The sequence below is a fragment of the Pygoscelis adeliae genome, unplaced genomic scaffold (assembly GCF_000699105.1).
Source record: "Pygoscelis adeliae isolate BGI_AS28 unplaced genomic scaffold, ASM69910v1 Scaffold13, whole genome shotgun sequence".
In the NCBI taxonomy this organism is placed as follows: Eukaryota; Metazoa; Chordata; class Aves; order Sphenisciformes; family Spheniscidae; genus Pygoscelis; species Pygoscelis adeliae.
Window position 1 is genome coordinate 2,686,275 of NW_008824499.1, and position 20,023 is coordinate 2,706,297.

At 38.5% G+C, this 20,023-nt stretch overlaps 1 protein-coding gene across 1 annotated transcript in view; it reads left to right on the plus strand.

The window, feature by feature from the left end:
• The window catches only part of MEGF11 (multiple EGF-like-domains 11), a 216,839-nt gene that overhangs the window by 29,210 nt on the left and 167,606 nt on the right, over positions 1 to 20,023 (plus strand). Inside the window, exon 5 of the mRNA XM_009321452.1 lies at positions 494 to 586. Coding sequence (XP_009319727.1) covers positions 494 to 586 — 93 coding nt within the window. The remainder of the gene's footprint in view (positions 1 to 493; positions 587 to 20,023) is intronic.

A 20,023-nucleotide genomic window follows, 5' to 3' on the forward strand; every position in this document is an offset into this window, starting at 1 on the left:
CAAAACTTGACGACCTTGAAAAAGCAAGGCTGCACTTATAGCTACTGCATCATGTAGTAAAATTATTTCTTCTCCTTGAGCTATTTTTTACAAATCTATTTTGGATCTTAATATACTTTCAAAACTGAGCTCCATTTTATCTTATGGACAGTAGCAACTTGAGTGCAATAGAAGAAGCTGGTATTCTGTAATATAATAAGTGTCAGTTTGGTAAAAATTTTATTATGAAGCAAAACTGCTAACCAAAGTAATTTCTGGTGTTAGAGTTTTTCATTACAAAAAGCTGAAGTGACAAATGAGTTTATCGCTGCCAAGAGACCTGTATTTTATTTTGGTCACTTAGTATTAATTAAATCTTGCAAGTAATTCTTTTTGGTGTGTTTGCTTCATTTAATATTTTTAAACAAAATATTGCTCTCTAAGGCATAGTTTACTGTATGTTTACCAACCACTTAATATGTTTACAATGCTGTGTATTGTTTCTTCTTAACAGCACTCTGCACAGAGGAGTGCGTCCATGGAAGATGTGTCTCTCCTGACACTTGTCATTGTGAACCAGGATGGGGAGGTACTGATTGCTCTAGTGGTGAGTAAAGATTACAAAAATGTGATCAAGATATATGCTGCTATTAAAAAAGGCCTTAAATAAAGCAGTGGCCTTAGAACTTGGATGCTTTAAGTGGAAAAATTAAGGCTGTCAGTTGTTTATTTTGCAACAATTACCATGTGATAATACCCTTTCCTGTGATAATGACTTTCACCTTTTTTGCTTTGTTTTTACAAAGAAGTGTTAAATGCAGTGGAGGATGCTCTTAATGCTTTTGGTCCTGTTATTGGGATACCAATATAGATAATATAGCTCTATTATGAAATTTTTCTCTCTTAAATCTTTACTACAACACATTCTTCATTAAATACTTTTGTGGAGTACTTGGAGTACTTTGGAAAGCACACTCTCTAGGCAGAATCCTTGTCCTGTTGAAGCCAGTGGGACTTCTGCCATTGACTCTTCATGCAGCCCAGATTCTACCTTCTGGCTTGAAATCCACACCCTAAATTATCCATACTGCAGAAGCTGGGGAAATGGTGGAGGTGGGAGTTCTGCACCTTCTACTAGGAAATTAATTCACGCTTGAGGCTTTCAATTCTTTCAGCTGGAGAAGATATGTATGTCAAACTCTCTTAATTGGTAATGATAAGTTTAAGTCTATGTGATTAGTTCATGCTGGAATGAAACAGCTAGCGTTCTTTCCAGTACAAACATCAGAGATATTATGTAATACAGGCCCAATACGTTATTGACATAACAGAAATAAGTAAATGAAGTCTATTTGTGCATCAAGCAAGTAAATAAAGCTGCATCGAGAAAGATGCTGCGAGTCATTTACTGAATGAACGTTTCATTTTGCTTTTACTTCCTTCCTTTCTCCCAGACTGATTGAGATCTTAAAAAAGAGGCATCATTACCAGGCAAAAAGAGAACAGAAAAGGGAGGTATTAGAAGAGAATAGGAGTTAAATGTGACTGGGGACAAACACCTCCAGAGGCTGAAGTCAATGGAGCGTACTCTTCTCTGGTCAAGTTATGGGTGTTTTGTCTGCAGCTTTGCTGATGTCTCCTCAGTTACAGCAGAAAAGGCAATAGGGAGAGAGCAGGAAGGACAAAAAGAAAGGCCGTGCTTTGGGGTTTGAAGCAACCTTTTGGGATTACCTGACAGGTAGACAAGGGAAAAATTGGGCAGCATAACATACTGAATATATATCTATAACAATATTTTTAAAAAGAAAAATAGTACCTTCAATTGTAAAATATTGTCTAGAATCTCAGGAACTAATTTTATCCTTTGGTTATTTTTAGTAATAGATATGTTTAACCTAACAGCCAGTGAGTATTTATACACTTAGAGAAGTTAAAAAAATGAGAAACAAAAATACTATGATAATGTAGACATACACATATAGATGTATACATTTATACACATATGCATACACAGAGTAACAAGCACTCCATTCTTTGTAATAATGAAGAGGAAAGGATAAGAAGTCAAAGTACAGAATGGTCTCGTGGACTAAAACTACCCAGTGACTCTTATTAAATTGCACTAATCTTGCAAGTGAAGATAAAAAGAAAAAGAAGGTTTTTCCTATATTGAATATTTAGCTTTTTAAAGTAATTAGGGATATTAAAGCACTGACAATGATTGAGATAGAAACATTATTCATAACTTTTATTTCCGCACTGGGCAGCAATCCAGTATATTTCATTTATGAGGTTTCAGCGGTGGGAAGAGAAGTGTTAGCCAATTCCTAAATTAAATATGCCCTGTTAACTTTTATAAATGATAGCCCAGGATTAGCTTCAAAATTTAAGCTTTCATTTTATTAATATAATTAGTGTGTTCGCTGGACTATAGTGCCCATTGTCTTTCATTCCATTTGTTATACACTGGGCAACACGCATTCTTGTCCTAAGGTCTGATCTGAACAAGCACTGTCCAATGTAATGCTTGTAAGTGTGAATGGCCTTATAGAAGTTAGCTTTTACTGCAGCTGAGAGAGCTGCTCACCTTTATGCTTGACACTAGAAATTTGGATGACTGGCCTTTTTCTTGTTAGGAGACTTTGTTTAAATTAAAAGGTATAGAACAGATATCAGCTGGATACGGTACAATTGTAACCCTGAGTATTTCCAAGAGAGAAGAGAGAAGCTGGGAGCCTTTGCCTAACTGAGGTTAACTGGGTTTTTCAGATACATTGATGATCCACGTATTGAGCCATGTCTTACTGTAATCCAGTAATAATGTGGAAAACATTTTTCACTTCTACTGGAATATTGTATTACCTGTGCCTACTTTCTTCCTATCACTTCATTAATATCGGGTAGCTACTATGAATGTCCATGTTTGCAATGACAAATATCGTTTGCTGGATGTTTCTAAATGGCTGGCCCTGTAGGGCTGTGTTCTGGATAAACTGAAGCTGTTGGCTGTATGCGTGCCACCCCACTCCCCATGGTGCCATAGAACTTTCCTATATGGTTCTCAGTATCGGTGATTTTATTAAGTCACAGGCATATTGCTTTTAATGTTGGTTGTTTGAAACTATTTCACTGGGAAAGGGATTGCTAGCCAAAACACTTCCTTTAAATTTAGAAAATCTCCCAGGAGCTGTATTTGTTTCCTGAATGATCTCTCCTGAAAACAGTGTTGAGAAGTAGAGCCTACCTGACACTGGGGGTTGTTCGTTGTCGTTTACTTGGAAAAGATCTAGGGACACTCACTCTTTTTGAGATAGTATTTCAACACCCTGCAGACCAGACCATTATAACTTTCTAAAAGTTATATATAACTCTCATTTGATTTGATGGGTGAAATTCAACCATAAGCAGAGCTCCAGCACAAGGTCCAAGTGTCACTTCAAAATCAGGAGTCAGATCCAAATGTTTCTCTTTTTTGATGCGCGGCAAAGACTGCCTATGCCAGGATAGGGTATGAATTCTGACACTGAGCACAGATTTCCATGGAGGAGGCAAGGTTTTGGTGTTAAATGTAGTTTCCCAGTGTTATCATTCTCCCTTGGCTAGAATATACTCAGTTAAATGTTTTGAGTAGTTACAGCTACAGCCTGTAGTCAATTTCATCATCTTTCTCAGACTTTCATGCTTTCCTAAAACTCAGCCTGTAAGACAACAATCACAAAACTTGCTATTCGGTGCAGCTTCCCAGTGACTAATCATGGTACGTGTTAGAGTTCATCTGTTGTCAAGGTTAAAATAACTTCAGATGAATTGCTAAACAATTATAAAAAAACCCTGTGCCATATTCAGCTCTGCATGCCTCTATACCTGTGTTTTACTGCATGCTGTTGTACATCTGTCGATGCCCTCAGGCCTAGCCTTGATTTCATGCTATAAAACTGCAATATATTAAGGCTTGATCACCATAACAATAAAAAAAGAAGTAATGAGGTATTAACTGAAGAAGCTCTTGAATAAAATGTTTTCAAGGTTTTAATGATGCTAAAAATTAAAAGGAAAGGTCTTTTCCCTTCCCTTTTAACTTGTTTTACTAAAATCACACCTGTTTTGTCCACGTAATCTCCACTGTTGTTCTTTTAAACACAAAGGAAAATTGCAAATGCTCTGTGTGAACTGTCCAATTATTTCGAAGCAATTAACTTCAAACAGTATGATATACTGGCTTGAAGTTCTGGTAGGAATATAATTGACTGTTGGTGGTTACCTGGCCTCTTCTGGCTCTTGATAATAGCCATCTGTATTTGCAAGCCGTTAGGCCCCAATCCAGCAAAGCACTTAAGCATATCCTTAACTTGACACATCAGTAAGACTTTTCATCTGCTTTAAGTTAAGCAGGTGTTTAAGGATGTTGCTGAGTCAGTTTTGAAGAAACAGCTAAAAAGACCTCAGTGAAATCTAAACAAGCCTGTCATTGAATTCATCAGGCCTATAAGGAATAAGGTGGTCTTTCTTTCAAAATGCTAAAACTCATCAGACAATATTACTGAAGACCATTTTAACTCTCACAAGCATTTTTCACTGCGGGGAAGTTAACAGAAATTTTTGTGGTTAGAAGGGGATTCACAAAACAGCGGACAACAGGTAGGAAAAAGAAAGTTCAGAGCAAGAGCCCTGAATTAAAAGTAAGAACATTCCAAAATTGTGTGTGCCAGTTTGAGAAATTTCAAAGTAAACAAACACAGAGGTTGTAATGAAAAAATAAAGTAGTCTTGAAAATGTTTGCTTTGTTATTAGTTTCAGAAGAAAATTTATACTTGCCCAAAGTGTAATTAAAGAGATGTTGGCATAATAATGCCAAACCATCTTTCTTCATGCTATGTTACCTGGGCGAGAGAGATTATAATATTGCTGTCTGGCATAGGCTGATCAGTAATGTACACATATGGATAACATAGTTTTCTTTAGAAAGCATGTTTTGTACAAACTGTCATTAAGAGCAAGAGTCTATTTCATTTTTATCTTTTTGTCAAAAATAGCCAAGGTCATAACAACAGGCAAGTATAACATCACAGCAAGATCACATTTAACGGTATAGCCCTAGAGCAGCTGGAGTGCTTCAGTGCTGAGACTTGTGATGAATGAGGACTGCAGATACTTTGCTAAATCTGAAGGGGGGTTGCTTGACAAGCTATGGAAAGCAACAGTAGAAATCTCAGGAGAAAAATAGAATATTTTAAAGTGAGTCTGTGGTGTTTTTCAGGCTTGATTTTTGCTTCCATGTTCTCAAAAGGCTTAGAACTCTTTCTGAAGTAGAAATAAAATTCAAAGGAAAGATTCCTGGTTTGTGAATACAGGCTCAACCAAAATTCAGCCTAATGTCAGGGACTGATATGCTGGGATCATTAGTTAATTTTTTGTCCTCAGGTTTTTAGGATAGGATTGACTGGCAAACCACCAAGGTCCACCAAAGAGGTGCAAAGGTGCAAGACCTCAGCTGTTCTAAACTGTTAGTGGGACACTACTTAGATTCAGGGTCTGTCCCTGAAGGACATCTGTCCATGTTTCTTGTATGGGAATTTGTCTATGCCGTGGGTTTGTATCACAATGACTGTTGTATCTAAGTGCTGAATGAGGTGACAGAACCGGGTACAATGTTTCTGTTCCCATCAAAGCCGGTGTAGAATCATAGCATCATAGAATAGTTTGGGTTGGAAGGGACCTTTAAAGGTCATCTAGTTCAACCCCCCTGCAATGAGCAGGGACATCTTCAACTAGATCAGGTTGCTCAGAGCCCCGTCCAACCTGACCTTGAATGTTTCCAGGATATGGAAACATTCATTTCATTTGTCACTCCGGTTGTTGAGTTTGGATGCAGTTTCTAAAGCTCTGTTTAAAGTTGTGAAACTTCAGTTGGGATCCAGGCTTAATTATTGCTTTAGCTGAAACAGAATTTCATATCCATAGCATGTGGACTTTAAAGTTTTAATACACTTTTCATTTAAGCCAAGCTCAAATTGCAGCTTAATTTTGATGTGATTTGTAGACTCAGTGACAACTACATCGTGCAAAGAGATGCAAATGTATAAAAACAAGCTCCAATGAGGAGCTCATACAAGGATCTTTCCACAGCAATTACAGAGTGGAATTGATTTCTGTCTCTTTCAGTTCTAACAGTTTGCTCTTCCTTAAACTTAAAAAATATCCAACTCCCTTCAACCACTGCTGAACTGGTGTAATCAGGTAAACAGCTTGAGTTTAATTTTTGCCTCTGCTGGATGTTGGGCCCACGCACTTTGGCTTGAGTACCCAGGTTGCATGTGTTAAGCAGTCCCTGTAGCAGCGCATCTTCATGGGCCCAGCCTACGCAGGACAGCCTGCAACCAGGGAATAAAAATGTAAACACAAGCTGCTGTTCAGTGCAGTTAGTAGCACAGCAGCATGTCCTGTATATATTTTTACACAGATAATTTGGCTGCATTAAACTGGGCTAATCCATCATTTTTCATTCAGTGGGAATATTTTGTCTCTTGCTGAAGCTGTTAATATGTACTCAATTGTTTGTGGCAGTTTCTCCTCACTCTGTTAAAGATATGATAGTACCTTTAAGCTTCCATGAGCTAACTGCTTTGGAGGTGCTGCAAGCTTATGGAAAGGTATGAGAGTCATATGAGCCTTGGCTTTTCCCACAGTAACCGGGCTGAGCAAAGGGCAACAGTTGATTCTGAAAAAGGAAAAGTAGATCCAAGATTTACTTTGGGAAGAAATTGCTTTCTACATTTCTTCTATGTGATTCATTGATGATGAATAGATCAGTTGCCAGTTGTCCTAAGTTTTGTACTAAAGTGAGTGAAAAACAGAAATTAGGCACCCTGTGTCATTTTACTTTTCACCTTCATCTTCACCTTCCCTGTCAGAGTGTGGGAAAGGACTTCCTTCCTTAAATCAGCTGGTCACGTCTAAAGCCAAGGTAATGACAGATCATTTCCCCCCAGCAGTCGCAGCCCTCCTTTGAGACTGCCTCTTTTGAATGATTTTGAAGAGTCAATTGAGCTGACCTAACTCTGTCTGCTTCAGTCCGTGGAGTTCTGTCTTCCTGTGCGTGCAGTTGCTCTTAAGGCTTGATCTAGCAATGTACTTCATGCATATGAATAGTCCTTTTAAAGTCAATAATGAACAACCTATGTTATTTAAGTTAGATAAATGCTTAAGTCATTATCTGAATGGGAACTTAAGAAAGGAGGGGGGAAAATCAGGTTGATGAGGATCTCATTTAGGCACCAAGGGTTATTGAGTATCATCCAGGCTGAGCAATAGCAGGTACTTCTTTCAATGAACTAAAACCAGTCAGCTTCATCAGTATCAAGAAAGAGAGGCTCCAGCCTAATGCCAGGTCTCCTGCAGATCACAGGTCAGTGATCTGAACATACTCCTTAGTTCTAAACAGAGGTGATGTTTTGACCTACCACATAGGTGAGTACCAGAGGATAGAGATGTGATAAGAAAATAATTTGGGTATGTAGTGTAACAGATTTCCAGTTGTCTAATAAAGATTTTAAAAAAATGTAAAATTTTATCAGAATGTCTGCCCAATTATATGTAATTATTACAATATTACCACAATTGTCTCCTCTGTTAAAGCATCCAGTTCTTTCCATGTTTGACTGCTTTGGTTTAAGAGGTAAGCCCATAATGAGTTACGTGCTAGAGTGAATATTCATATAAAATTCAGATGATCTGTTAAAACCATGCTTCCCGTCTGTACCCAGGGCAGTAGCTGATGAGGCTGCTGCATGCTAGGAGTTTGTCTTCTAAATTGGCCTGAGGTAGCAAAACTATTTTGTAGTCTTTCTCTTTCTCTTGATGTAGTCTTTCTATGCACACAGATTTTCTCTCTATATTACTGTAAAGAAAGTGACTGTGTGGATCCAGACTGGGGCTGCTGGGATTTATGTGGTCAGCTGCAGTGGTCAACAGACATGCCTGTATTGATCTGGTCCTCAAGTGCTTAGCTGGGAATAAAAGACATACGGAAAGGGGTCTTTCCAAATCTAGATAAATGATACATTGAAAATTCTATGTGTTATATAGTTAATAATGAACAATTCTATAATTATAATTTTGATATAGTTATAGATATACATTGATTTAAGGCACATAGCTTGCGAACGGGAGGTGAGAAGCCAGGTTTAAGACCTAAGGGCTATCTGGACGTATCATCTCACATTTACCTACTCTCCAGCCCCTGGTGAGCTCTATATGAGCAGTACAGAAATTCTGTGTTCCATGTAACCGAATTATTAGGCAATTGTATACGCTGGGTATCTGGAAAATCAGTCTACTGGCTCTCTGAATCCAGCACTGAATTCATGCTGAAAACCAAAGATGAGGGAAGCTGTGGGCAAGCCTTGTTGTACGAAACCTTATTTATTGCCTGTCATTAGGGCAGTATATCAGGGACTGATGCTTCAAAAGGGAGTATAAAAAGACATTTAAATTTCAGAGAAGAGATATGGGTGTGAACCTTCGGGAGCAAGCAGGGTTGTACATGGAAGTTCTGTACCAAAGCAAGACAATCGCGTTGATGAGGTGTTTGTAACAGAGTAGCCTGCCCTCCCAAAGCAGAGCCCCACTGAACTTTACGCACACCTGCCACATCTGGAAGTGAAGTCTATAATGCAGCTCTTCTCTTTTCTGGGGAATGGCTTGGTGGTTGACTAAGACTTTACAGTTTAAGGATAATTTTCAGTAAATGAAACCATGGTTGCTAGTACTGAATGGGCTAAATACATTCCCATGCAGGTTTTGTGTGGTTATGCAAGGGGGAATTCGGCTCACATACATCTTTCCTTGGCTGCCAAACTGGTGAGAGTGGAGACTTCATAGAAGGGCAGTGTATGTGTGACGAGTTGTTAGTTTTATTAATTTGACTGAGGTTTTTCTCACTTTAGACAGGGTAATAGCTATAAAAGAAAGAACCTACTAAAATATCCTTTTTAATGAACTGAATTGCTAATGCTAAATTTCATTGCTGGAGCATCTTACAATAATGTGGTTTTAAATGTGCACTACACAAACGAACAGACTTTAGATCAATTTAAAAGTACCATTGGTATAATTTTATGGCCTGGTCACTAAAGAGCTGTCACTTGGAGAAAAGAGCAGAATTCCCTTTCCCAAAGTGTAGGCAAAAATCTCGGATGTGGACACCCACTCGAAAGTATTCCTGGGGTTTTTGCTTGCTAACAAACAGAAAAAAAGGCATAGTGATCCTTGGGAAAACTTCTAAACCACTTGCCTCTGTTTTAGATATGGTGAGGTATTTCAGGGAATGCTTGGAGAGGGCAGAGCGCTGCTCACTGTCCAACACTAAGGTATCAGAAAATCCCCTGGGAGCTATTTCAGGCACCTGAACCTGGAGAAGCCTCAAGCCTGCTCTGAATTTTGCTGAGTTATGAGTGACTGTCTCCAAAGAGATGTGCTACAACTGAGAAAGGCCATACTGCCCCATTCACTGCTCTCAGGATTTTTCAAAAGATGCTGTTCTTCCTAGTTACAACACTATTTTATGGGCAGTGATTAAAGGTTGAAGTCAAAAAGGGAAATGAAAGGTTTCATTCAGAAATAAGGCTTGAAATTTACCTCAGGCCCCCAGCCGGTAAAATTTGCTAGAAAATAGCAGTCATTCATCACCTAGCGTTAGATACAAGGCTTCTTGTGTACTGATACCCAAGAGCTGAGGCAGAGTCAGTAAATTCATTTGAACAGCATCAGTGAGTATGCCCTAGACATGGGAGGAAAGGCTGCAGGGAGAAAGCATGTAGATATGCAGCTTTCCCTGTGATTATTTCTTTGTTTAGCTGTAAAATCCAGCATTTACATACAAAGATCTTTTATTTTAAAAGAATAGCAGCTGAGTTTATTTTAACTATACTTTGACTGCTGTACTGAACAGCTTTCCGAAAATGAAATCCATATCGTTCGTGTCCCCTCCCTTCCTACGCCTACTCACTGACTGGGTGTTTAACATTGGCAGTGTCTTTGCTAAAGGAAAGTGTTACATGCTAAAAGTTTTCCTCAGACTTCACCCTGATTTTGTATGATCCTAGATAAGCCTCCACAAGACGGGGAGTCCTTATTTGTTTTTTATTTCCATGGGAGTTGAGTATATTCACCATGTGGATTAACTGGGCCCATATCAGAGCTGAAAAAGGACGGCAGACTGCAGTGGTGTTGGTAAGAGCTCAGCCATCAATGAAGATCTTTGCTAAAGATGAGTGAGGCTATAATCTGCACCTGGCCTTCGTGTCTTGGGTGGGTTGCATTTAAAATATAGTCTGGAGGCAACTTTACTAACTTTAGAGATGTGATGATCAGATCTGCAGAAGTATATGGAGAAGTGATGCAACATGACAATTTAAAATGAGAGAATGATAATGCTGATTTACTCCATTGCCTAATGGGTATATGACAGTATATTGAATCATTCTGCTATTTATTGTTTTAAAAGTTATTTCCATGTCAATAAAATATGTATGAAAAAGAGACCTCTCTTAAAGCAAAATCTAGAGATAAAGGTGCCATTGTACAGGTAAAACTCAGGTAAAAATTTTCTTTGGAGTTTCTTTTTACCATAGCCTTACAATCACTTGCATTTCTAGTAGCTTCTCAGTGCCAAGAGTAGGCCATCATGACCTTAAATCACTATGTGTAAAATGGGGAAGTTTAAGGGAGTTTTCTTCTTTGTTTTACCCAGTGTTTGTGCTATTGTATGATAGCATACTTTTGAAGTGAAATATTTTCAGAGAAAATATTTCTGAGAAATCCTGTTCTGCTAAATTACACTCATGAAAATCCCTCCTAGACCCCTCAAATGATACCCTGATACTTATTTGTAGTCCTTATAAAACACTGAAAAAGAGTTTGCCACAGGAGCAGATATCTTGTGTCCCCAATGAAAGGCATGTTTGTTGAAACAGCTTGTCTGCCTCAGTGATGTGGAGAGAAATAATGAAATAGCAGAGGACTTAACAAGTACATATCTGACTGTAAATCTGGGGTTTGGCAGAACAGTCTTCACACCACTGCTCGCAGGTGAGCATTTTGCTCTCACTGCTAATCTATCTTTGGTAGGGAATGTAGAGGGCCCATAGTTTTCTATAAGGAAAAGCATACAAAATGAGGAAATGTGACCAAAGGAAATAAATAAGCAGATGGTGTGCTAGCATCATACCTGACACTCCAGAGGAGATTGTTGTAGCATAACCACCGTTTACAAACATATAGTTATGAACAGAGGACAAATCCAAGAAGAGCAGGGGGAAGGTGATATGCATGGAAGCATGGAGTAAAAAGCAGTGCAAAATGAAGATTGAGACATGACAGAGAAGGAGTGTGTGGGGGGAAATGGAAAAACAAGCAAGGAGAGATGACAGCCAGAAGCAGCTAGGGATAAACAGCTGAATTCAGATATTTTGTAAAATGAACACTATGCTGCATGTGAGGCACCAAGAATTTCACACTTGTGAGCAGACAGTTACTGGCTGATTCTACCAAGTAGAAATTAGAGATTTTGTCAAAATAAGAAAGTGAAGTGGAAGGAGGGGGGATGGGATAGAATAGTGGTGGGAGATGCCACAGCCAGGGCAATGAGGGTGAAAATGACAGTGAATTTTAGAGAACAAAAGGAACGGCAATGATAAAGGGAAGGCAAACTTCAACATGCCAGGAATTGCCTCATATGGGAAAAGCTGAGATGTTGAAAGAATGTCTTTTTATCATGCAAACAATTTACTAAAGTGGGAAAGAATCTAATGCTTGCAAACCAGTGGTGATAACCTGGCAGAAGAAGGATTTAGAGGTGAAGTGCTCTGGTTAAAGTGGCATTTGTCTTTTTTTGGTGCCAGCAAAGAAACCCATTTAAGTATTTATGAACAAATGTAAACATCTATTCTATAGTAGTCATCGGCACTATAGCTTCAATAAACACTGTTTAATGTTTAAACACGATGTATTGAAGCGGGATGCTGGAAGTTATAGTGTATTCAACTGCCAAAACTGCCTTTTCTTGGCCTAGAAGGGTTGTGCAAGCAAAGAAAGTGCAGTTTTCAGTAGTCAGTTTTTATTTTGTTACTGACAAAAATGTTAGGTGAAATACCAGAAATTTTGCATATTAAGGAAAATTTCTACAGTCAAAAGTTCGCTTGTATTGCTGTACTCATGAAAATATTTTACACCTTCAGTCTTAACCCTTCCTTATACCATTTGATTGTCTTGAATATATGGTCTATAACAAGCACATCCTCCAGTCACTTCTTTGCAGCTCAAAAAGACTTGATTCAGTGCAGAGAAACTGCAGGATTTTACTTATTAAGCATACCTGTGTTAACCCAGCAGAATATCTGAAAGTTTGGGAGTGAAAATGAGAGTTCAAAAGACCTGAATCTTGTTCAAGAAAGCACGGTGAGGGCCATTTGTCAGGGAAACTGGGAAAAGACCCAAGTGTCACAGATGTGGGTGTCACTCTCTTTGTAATTGCAAGAACTCATGAAATATGATCAGTGACCTAAAAGATGAGTAGAATCAGATAATAACAATGCATGTTGAGTTTCTGGGTTACGGAGTTAAATAAAGAGACCTACCGCTACACATAGACTTATGCTTAAAGAACTATAGGGACTTCACTGAAGAAAGGTGAAAAAGGGAAAGTGTGTGAGAAAGGTTCCCATCCACAACCGCTTTGTAATAGTAAGTTTCAACCACTTTCATAGCTTTTGTGTGTGTTGTGCAAGAAGGATTTAGCCCCCATTAGAAACAACTGTAAATGCCAGATAGAAATGATGTGTGTATTATTACTGAGAGTATTTTATATCAGGAAGATCTTTGTGGGAATCAACCAGAAAGAAGAGAGATAAAACACTCATTCTTTGATCTTGGAGGGTGGTCATTCAACAAAAAAGTCTCTGCAGTTCATCATTTTCTATAGCTTTTCTGTCTATCATACAGTGCCTATTGATGCACAGGCCAGAGACTGCTAGGCTATATAAGCCCTGTCCAGAATGCTTAAAAATATGTGCGTCAAATACAGGGCAGATTGGGTGAAATTAGCCTGCAAAATTCAAGTTTTAACAGAAACAGCTAAAACATGAGACAAAGGATATTTGTGATAGTAATAGAGGTAAGGGTTTCTTACTCTTCCTACTGTCTGATTAAATCTCACCTTTATGAACCCTTTGTACAGAGTTGCAGTGTTCTAATTATGTAGTGGTATTAGTAAATCATGAAAATTGATTGCAGGAGAGTTTTTAGCCAAGGACTGAAGTCTGATACCCTATCTCACTTAGTTTGCAGTAATAGTATCCTAAATAAATATCAAAGCCTAGAAACACAAACTGCAGGAGGCAGGTCTGCAGAAAGGTATGAATATTTGCATGGAAGGTCCATTTTTCCATAGGGATTGCAAAGTTTGCTGCTGGGATGGGAGGTAGGGAGACATGACTGTAAGCTTGATGAATTCTTGGGAATCCAGAGTAACCTTTGCTTCATCATCTTCTTTAACCTGTCTATTAGTGCTTCCCAGTTACATAGGTATCTAGTTCAATTGGGATAGCAGTAAGCAAATACATGCATTTCTGCAAATCTTATTTCCATCTTCTAGGATAAGTTTTAGCCATTGGCATTCCACAGAGTCCAGTTTGGTGATACTGGTAGAGGGTCATAACTCTTCCTTCCAGATTTAGTGGGGTTATGATACAACTTGGAATATGAATCTCATTACAGAGCCCGATGAGTTTGTTTTCAACCTTGGGTGAGGAATTGCTTTTGTCAGAGCTTATTCAGAAGTGTATTGGGAAGAGGGTCTTGTTGATTAGGCTCTTCATAGAATCTGATGGCGGCAGCCCAGTTGTGGGTTTCTTAGGGACCACCATGCTCTGAGATCAGTAAGACAGTCTCACCAACTTTCATCCTCAGCAGCTGGGTTCCAGACCTCTTCAGCGTGCTTAGATTCACAGCTTACTGAGATAATTGAAATACAAGAAGTTCCATTTAAGCATTAAAAAACTCTCTTTTACTGTAAGGGTGATTAAATACTGGAATAGTATTCTCAGAGGGATTGTGGAGTCTGTCCTTGGAGATACTCAAAATTCAACTGGACACATTCTTTGGCAACCTGTTCTAGCTTACCCTGCTTTGAGCAGGGTGTTTGGACTAGATGATCTCCAGGGGCCTTTTCCACCTCAACTATTCTACAATTCTATGATTCTATGAATTATTTTATTCCTGTAACTTTAGTGATCTCTGCATCAGAGCAAGGGGCTTACTGAATTGCTAGATATGATAGAAAACATAGAATATATAAGCAGCAGGTCAGAGTATTCTGAAAGCCCATGGGAATCTTCTGCATACGAGAGTTGAACTTTACTATGGTGAGCCTATCCAAAGAATTATGTGGTTATTCTCATTCTGCAGTTCTGAAATGCCATGGAAATTCTCTTGACAGGACGGATTTTGGGTACCAGTAAATTCAATAATACTAGAATTCCCTACTCATATTCAAGAATTTAGGCTCTGTTCCCAACCCTGTTTCTGGACTGCTCCGTCATTCTGGATGTATCCCATTCCCTCTTTGTATTTCATTTACATTTTATAAAATGGTGAGCCTAACCTTCTTTGTGTTGGATACTAGAGTTTCTAGATGAAAACTGCTACAGAAGAAATAGGTGTTCTCATTAAATTAGTAAGATCAAAGGTTGTGTGTTCTGTAGTGAATATATATGTTCTATCTGGAAGAAAGAAATGAAATTAATTAATTACTTTGACATGCAGTCATGATGTTGCAGTCTGTATTATAGATGTCCAGATGTTGGGTTGTTCTTCCAGGACGCAACATGTTTGAATGTATTAGGAGGTGCATTTTTTCTTTGTGTATGACTATGACAAATTGAGGCACAGCCAAGCTGCTTACTTGCTTGAAGGCATCTTTCACGCTTCATCCATTATATGAGTTATAGATGGTATTAAACCACTTCTTCTTTGTGAGGAAAAACACATTGTGGATAATGGAAAGGAAATCATCAGTGCTAATATTTATCCCAACTTTGTTTTGTATCTGCAAGATGAATGTTTTTTTAATTCACTTTTCATTCTCTTTTGCTTCATTTGCTTTGTTGTTGTAAAGGACATGTTGCATCTTGGGAGAGCATTGGATCACATTTTGATCACAGTTTTACTAATACGGAACTACGCAAGTGGAATTATTCTGGATTCATCTAAATGACAACAGAAACTCAGCCATTGTCAGATGTTTCAACTCAATATTTAACATTTCTGTGTTGTTTCTTTATAGTAGGTACAACTATTCTCATCAGAAATTTCTTCTAGTCTGATTACAGAAGGAGACTTAGGTAATCTTCATGTGCGCCTATCATGTCTCCTGCATTGACCAATTCACCCAAATCTGACAGGTTGGTAGAGAGTTCAAAGTTATCAACTTCCTGCAAGTTTTGTGAAAAGCATTGTCTGGATAGAGCAGATTTGTTCCACAGTGAAGGGAAAGTTTATAGATCAAACTCAAAATTATTTCTTCTGTTTGATTTGTCAGATTACCATTCAGCACGCACACCCAGGCCACCCAAGCAGCAGAGAGGGTACTCAGAAACAGGAACAACTTTTTTGTTGTTTTTTGCCCCTTGGGGGTTAGATGGCATAGGAAGGGTCTATTAATACTGAGCAGGTGTGGCAAGGGAGAGACACAGAGAGGAGGAACTACAGGTATTGCAAACATGTATGAAATTATAGGGAATTCTATGGATTGGGCTGGTATTGCAATAATGGGAGAGCAGGGAAACAGAACACAGACCTAGCTGTAGGAAAACAGGCTTCGTTATTTAAACTAAAATTTAAATCTCAATTCTGATTCTCAGGATCTTTGCAAATGCTATTTCAACTATGTTTTTGAAATCCCAATAATGTGACTATGTGGCCAGTGCACTGCCAAACCAGGAAGTTGCTTCCCCTTGAAGTTATATGGTTTCTTTTAATCTTTTGTTTTCTAGCGACCATTTTGTTTTTCCTTTTGCTCAGTTAAGATGAAATAAGCAGGCAGAGTCAAGATGAGAACCATCAGGTCAAATTAGAAAGATTTACACTTTTCAAATTTCCATGGTTTCCTTTACAGTGGAGACACTTTCAGGAATTTGGATGGATCCAAGTATCTTCTGTACTTAGCTTTGAATTGGTTCTGGAGCTACTTAGAACAATTTTATTAAATATTTAGTTCATGTCAATGTGCTGACATGTAACTTATTCTATCATTGTATCATTTTTGTATTTATCTTGATAATTTTTGAGGACATCTCTTAGTATTCAATACTAATTCTTTCATGTAATTGATTCTTGAAATAACATTTTAGTTCTCTCTGTGTTTTCAGTAGGAATTAAATATTTTCTAAATTATTCTGTGCCCTGCTAGATTCCCTGTGCAAGTCCTTTGGGCTTTAAAATGCCATATTAAACTGAAAGTATTTTAAGTATTTTGAAAAAAAAAAGTCCAGTAAAGAAAATATTGTCTTCTCTTGGTATCATTTTATGGAACAGTTCTTCCTCCCTTTTGAATTTTTCAGGAGAAAACTCTTAATTGTTTTCTTACATTACTTGCCAGTGATACCAAAATCATTGATTCTCTCTTGGTAGATAAGCCAGCCTATTCAGATAGGACTATCAGAAATTTATTACACTGGATACTTATATTTTTATCAAATGTATGCCATCTTAACTCAGGAGTAAACAGGGCTCTGAGTGGAAACAGGAATTTTGGAGTAACCAAACTGTTTCTCAAATTTAAATGTTTTTCTCAAGTTGAAGAGTAAAGGGAAAAAAAATCCGATTTTTAATATTCATTACTTTTGCTGTGAAAAGTCATAAAAATTGTTTCTAATCCATAACAAGACTGCCTTTTGAGAAGACACTCCTTCCAGTTGTCTTTAACCAAACAGTTCCTCAAATTAAGATACAGGATTGCTTCACTCCTAACTTGCAATTAAAGGCTGCCACACAGTGCTCTGCTGCAGATAAAAGTCCAAATTCTCCCTTTTCTGTAAGTCTTTCACACATTAAAAAATAGGAGTAGCAGTATAGCATGTTAAAGTAAGACAGAAATTACAAAGCTCTATGTCAGAGCTGAATACTAGTCTCGATCAAGAGATGTTCTGACTCTGTCAGTATCATTTTCCATGATGCTTCCTGTGCTTGTTGCCCAACACAGAATTTCCAGAGTTCTTTACTGAAATGGAATACTTTCTTTAATAAAATAAGCAATGATCAGCACAGGTACGTGAGTCATGCTTCTTGTATATGAAATTCAGAGTTTCAAAACATTCAAGAAAGGCAAGTTAAAATTATAGTAAATTAGGTTAAAAATCCTATTTTTCTTCATCATTGAGAATTTCTTCTTATACTTCCATTAAAATGGGATTCAGGAGGGACACGTTTTGAAGTTCTCTATATGGGAGACAGCATCTTTATGAAAAACTTACTTTGTCAATGGAAGTCTGTACACTGAACATTTACAGTGATGCCCAGTCCTTTGTGAGGAGAATTATGAGGTTCCTCTACCACTTACATTTCATTGAAGATCTCAAACTGAGGCTCAGCTCCAGCTCCTAAATGAGATTTCAGTAGTTAATTGATCTGGTGTGAGCTCTCTGCACAGAAACTGAACTTTACTTTCCCTGTACACTGTGTATAGGAAACATGTTCATTATCATCCAGGAACTCCATGACTGATTAGCTTATATTTACTTCTCTCTCAGTGTCTTCCTCTAGAGCCATGTATTTTCCTAGTTTCAATACAGACATGGAAATTAAATGTCAGACTAGTCTCTGATATTTCAGAAGAGACAGACTTGAAAAACAGAAACATGGCCAGAAGAAATGTTTAAAATTTTGTCGTGGCCCAGTCCTCAGATATCTAGCATCCGATTCTATCTGTGCAGTGGCTGTGCGTAATTGCATTTTAAGTAAGTGAACAGACCAGCCTCAGTTGCAGGATTGTTTGTTTTACTGTAATTAGGTAAATTAATCAGTACATTAACTTCCTAATGCAGAGCACAGTTCTGAAATGAATTGCAGATATTCACTATTTTGATAAGATTTAAAGAACAAAAACCTCCATGGCAGGTCAGCGTTACAAGGCTACTAGAGCTCTGTAAATGTGTAAAAGCTTTTAAACTCCAGGAAAAAATGTATAGTACAGAGAAAGTTACACTTGTGTTATTTTTTGTTTTTAAGAGAAAGAAACAGGTTTGTTTGAGTTAGTTATTCCATTTTCATCTAAATATGTAAACATCAATGCATAACTAGCCTTGGCCTAACCTATAGTCAATGAAACTATATTTCAAAACCATGAAGCAAAGGGCTTCCTCCCTGTCCTTTTTCTGCTTGCAGTATTCCCACTGACAACATCCATATGATCCCAGAAATTAATCTTCCATGTAGTCGGGATTGTTTCATGTTCTGCAAAAGGGACAACTTGTATAGCACCTGGGTGACGGTGCTGCCAGACTTTTCAAGGTCCAAAGTCTCTCTTACCAGAATACGTTACATGCAGCCCCCTGTTGTTAACAAAGGGACATCTGACAGTTAATGGTAAATATAGAATGGCACGTTAAATCAGGCTTTCTGGTTTCTCCTGACTCATCCACCCTTTTATGTCAGGCTTTCAACACAGTGATTCTCTGGACACATTAAACATGAATCAGTTCCTTTGTTTTAGTAGTTGAGTGCAGTCTTGTTTCTCATTAAAGAAACTAACTCACAGTGAACAATATCACATTACTAAAACTTTTTTGTCTCTCAAATAAATACAGGCCAGAAAGCAAGGCTAAGTTTTTTCCTGCGTAACTTATTGGGAAGGGAACTGGGACTTACGGTTGGCATCACCAGTTCCTAAAATACCCTGGTCATGAGATGCTACTACCACAGCAGGCTGAAGTTAAGAGATGATCCTTTATGCTGGACCCAGGCTCTGACTGCCTTTTGTCCCCATGGTTCGTTCTTTCTGTCTCTTATCGTCTCCCTTCCATCTCATTTTTCTCTTGCTTTCTGCTTTTTTCTTTACTTCCCTCCCTTATTGCCTTTAATACCACCTAACTCTTGGATGGGAAAGTCAGATACCCTTGCTCTCGCCACCACTCTGCCTTGGCAAGAGGCCACAGGCTTGTTTGTTTAGAGGCCTCCTGAGCTCACAGCTCTGCATGGTGAGCTGCCTTCCTGATTACATTATCCACCAGGCAGGGAGTAAAGTGGGTTTCAAGGAGCTGCCTACTGTTTTACCCACAGTAAGATGTTGCAACAGAGCAACAAAATGGCTTTCAAGCAGAGCAGTGGCTGGATTTTAGTACCTCGAGTTCTCTGTTATTCCCTGTCTTCCCTAGATTGCTCTGGTGCTGCTTAGGTAGCCTGGCTAAGAGTCTACAACAGCATTTTGTATCACAGAAAGATTCCTTTAATGTATTTCAAAATGACAGTCTGCTTTTTCAGGCTAGGCATTGTGGTGGGTTGACCCTGGTTGGATGCCAGGTGCCCACCAAAGCTGTTCTATCATTCCTCCTCCTCAACTGGACAGGAGAGAGAAAATATAACGAAAGGCTTGTGGGTCGAGACAAGGACAGGGAGAGATCACTCACCAGTTACCCTCACGGGCAAAACAGACTTGGCTTGGGGAAATTAGTTTAATTTATTACCAATCAAATCAGAGTAGGATAATGAGAAATAAAACCAAATCTTAAAAACACCTTTCCCCCACCTCTCCCTTCTTCCCAGGCTCAACTTCACTCCCGATTTTCTCTACCTCCTCCAGGGGGACAGGGAATGGGGGTTGTGATCAGTTCATCACATGTTGTTTCTGCAACTCCTTCCTCCTCAGGGGGAGGACTCCTCACACTCTTCCCCTGCTCCCGCTTGAGGCCCCTCCCATGGGAGACAGTTCTCCATTAACTTCTCCAATGTGAGTCCTTCCCATGGGCTGCAGTTCTTCACGAACTGCTCCAGC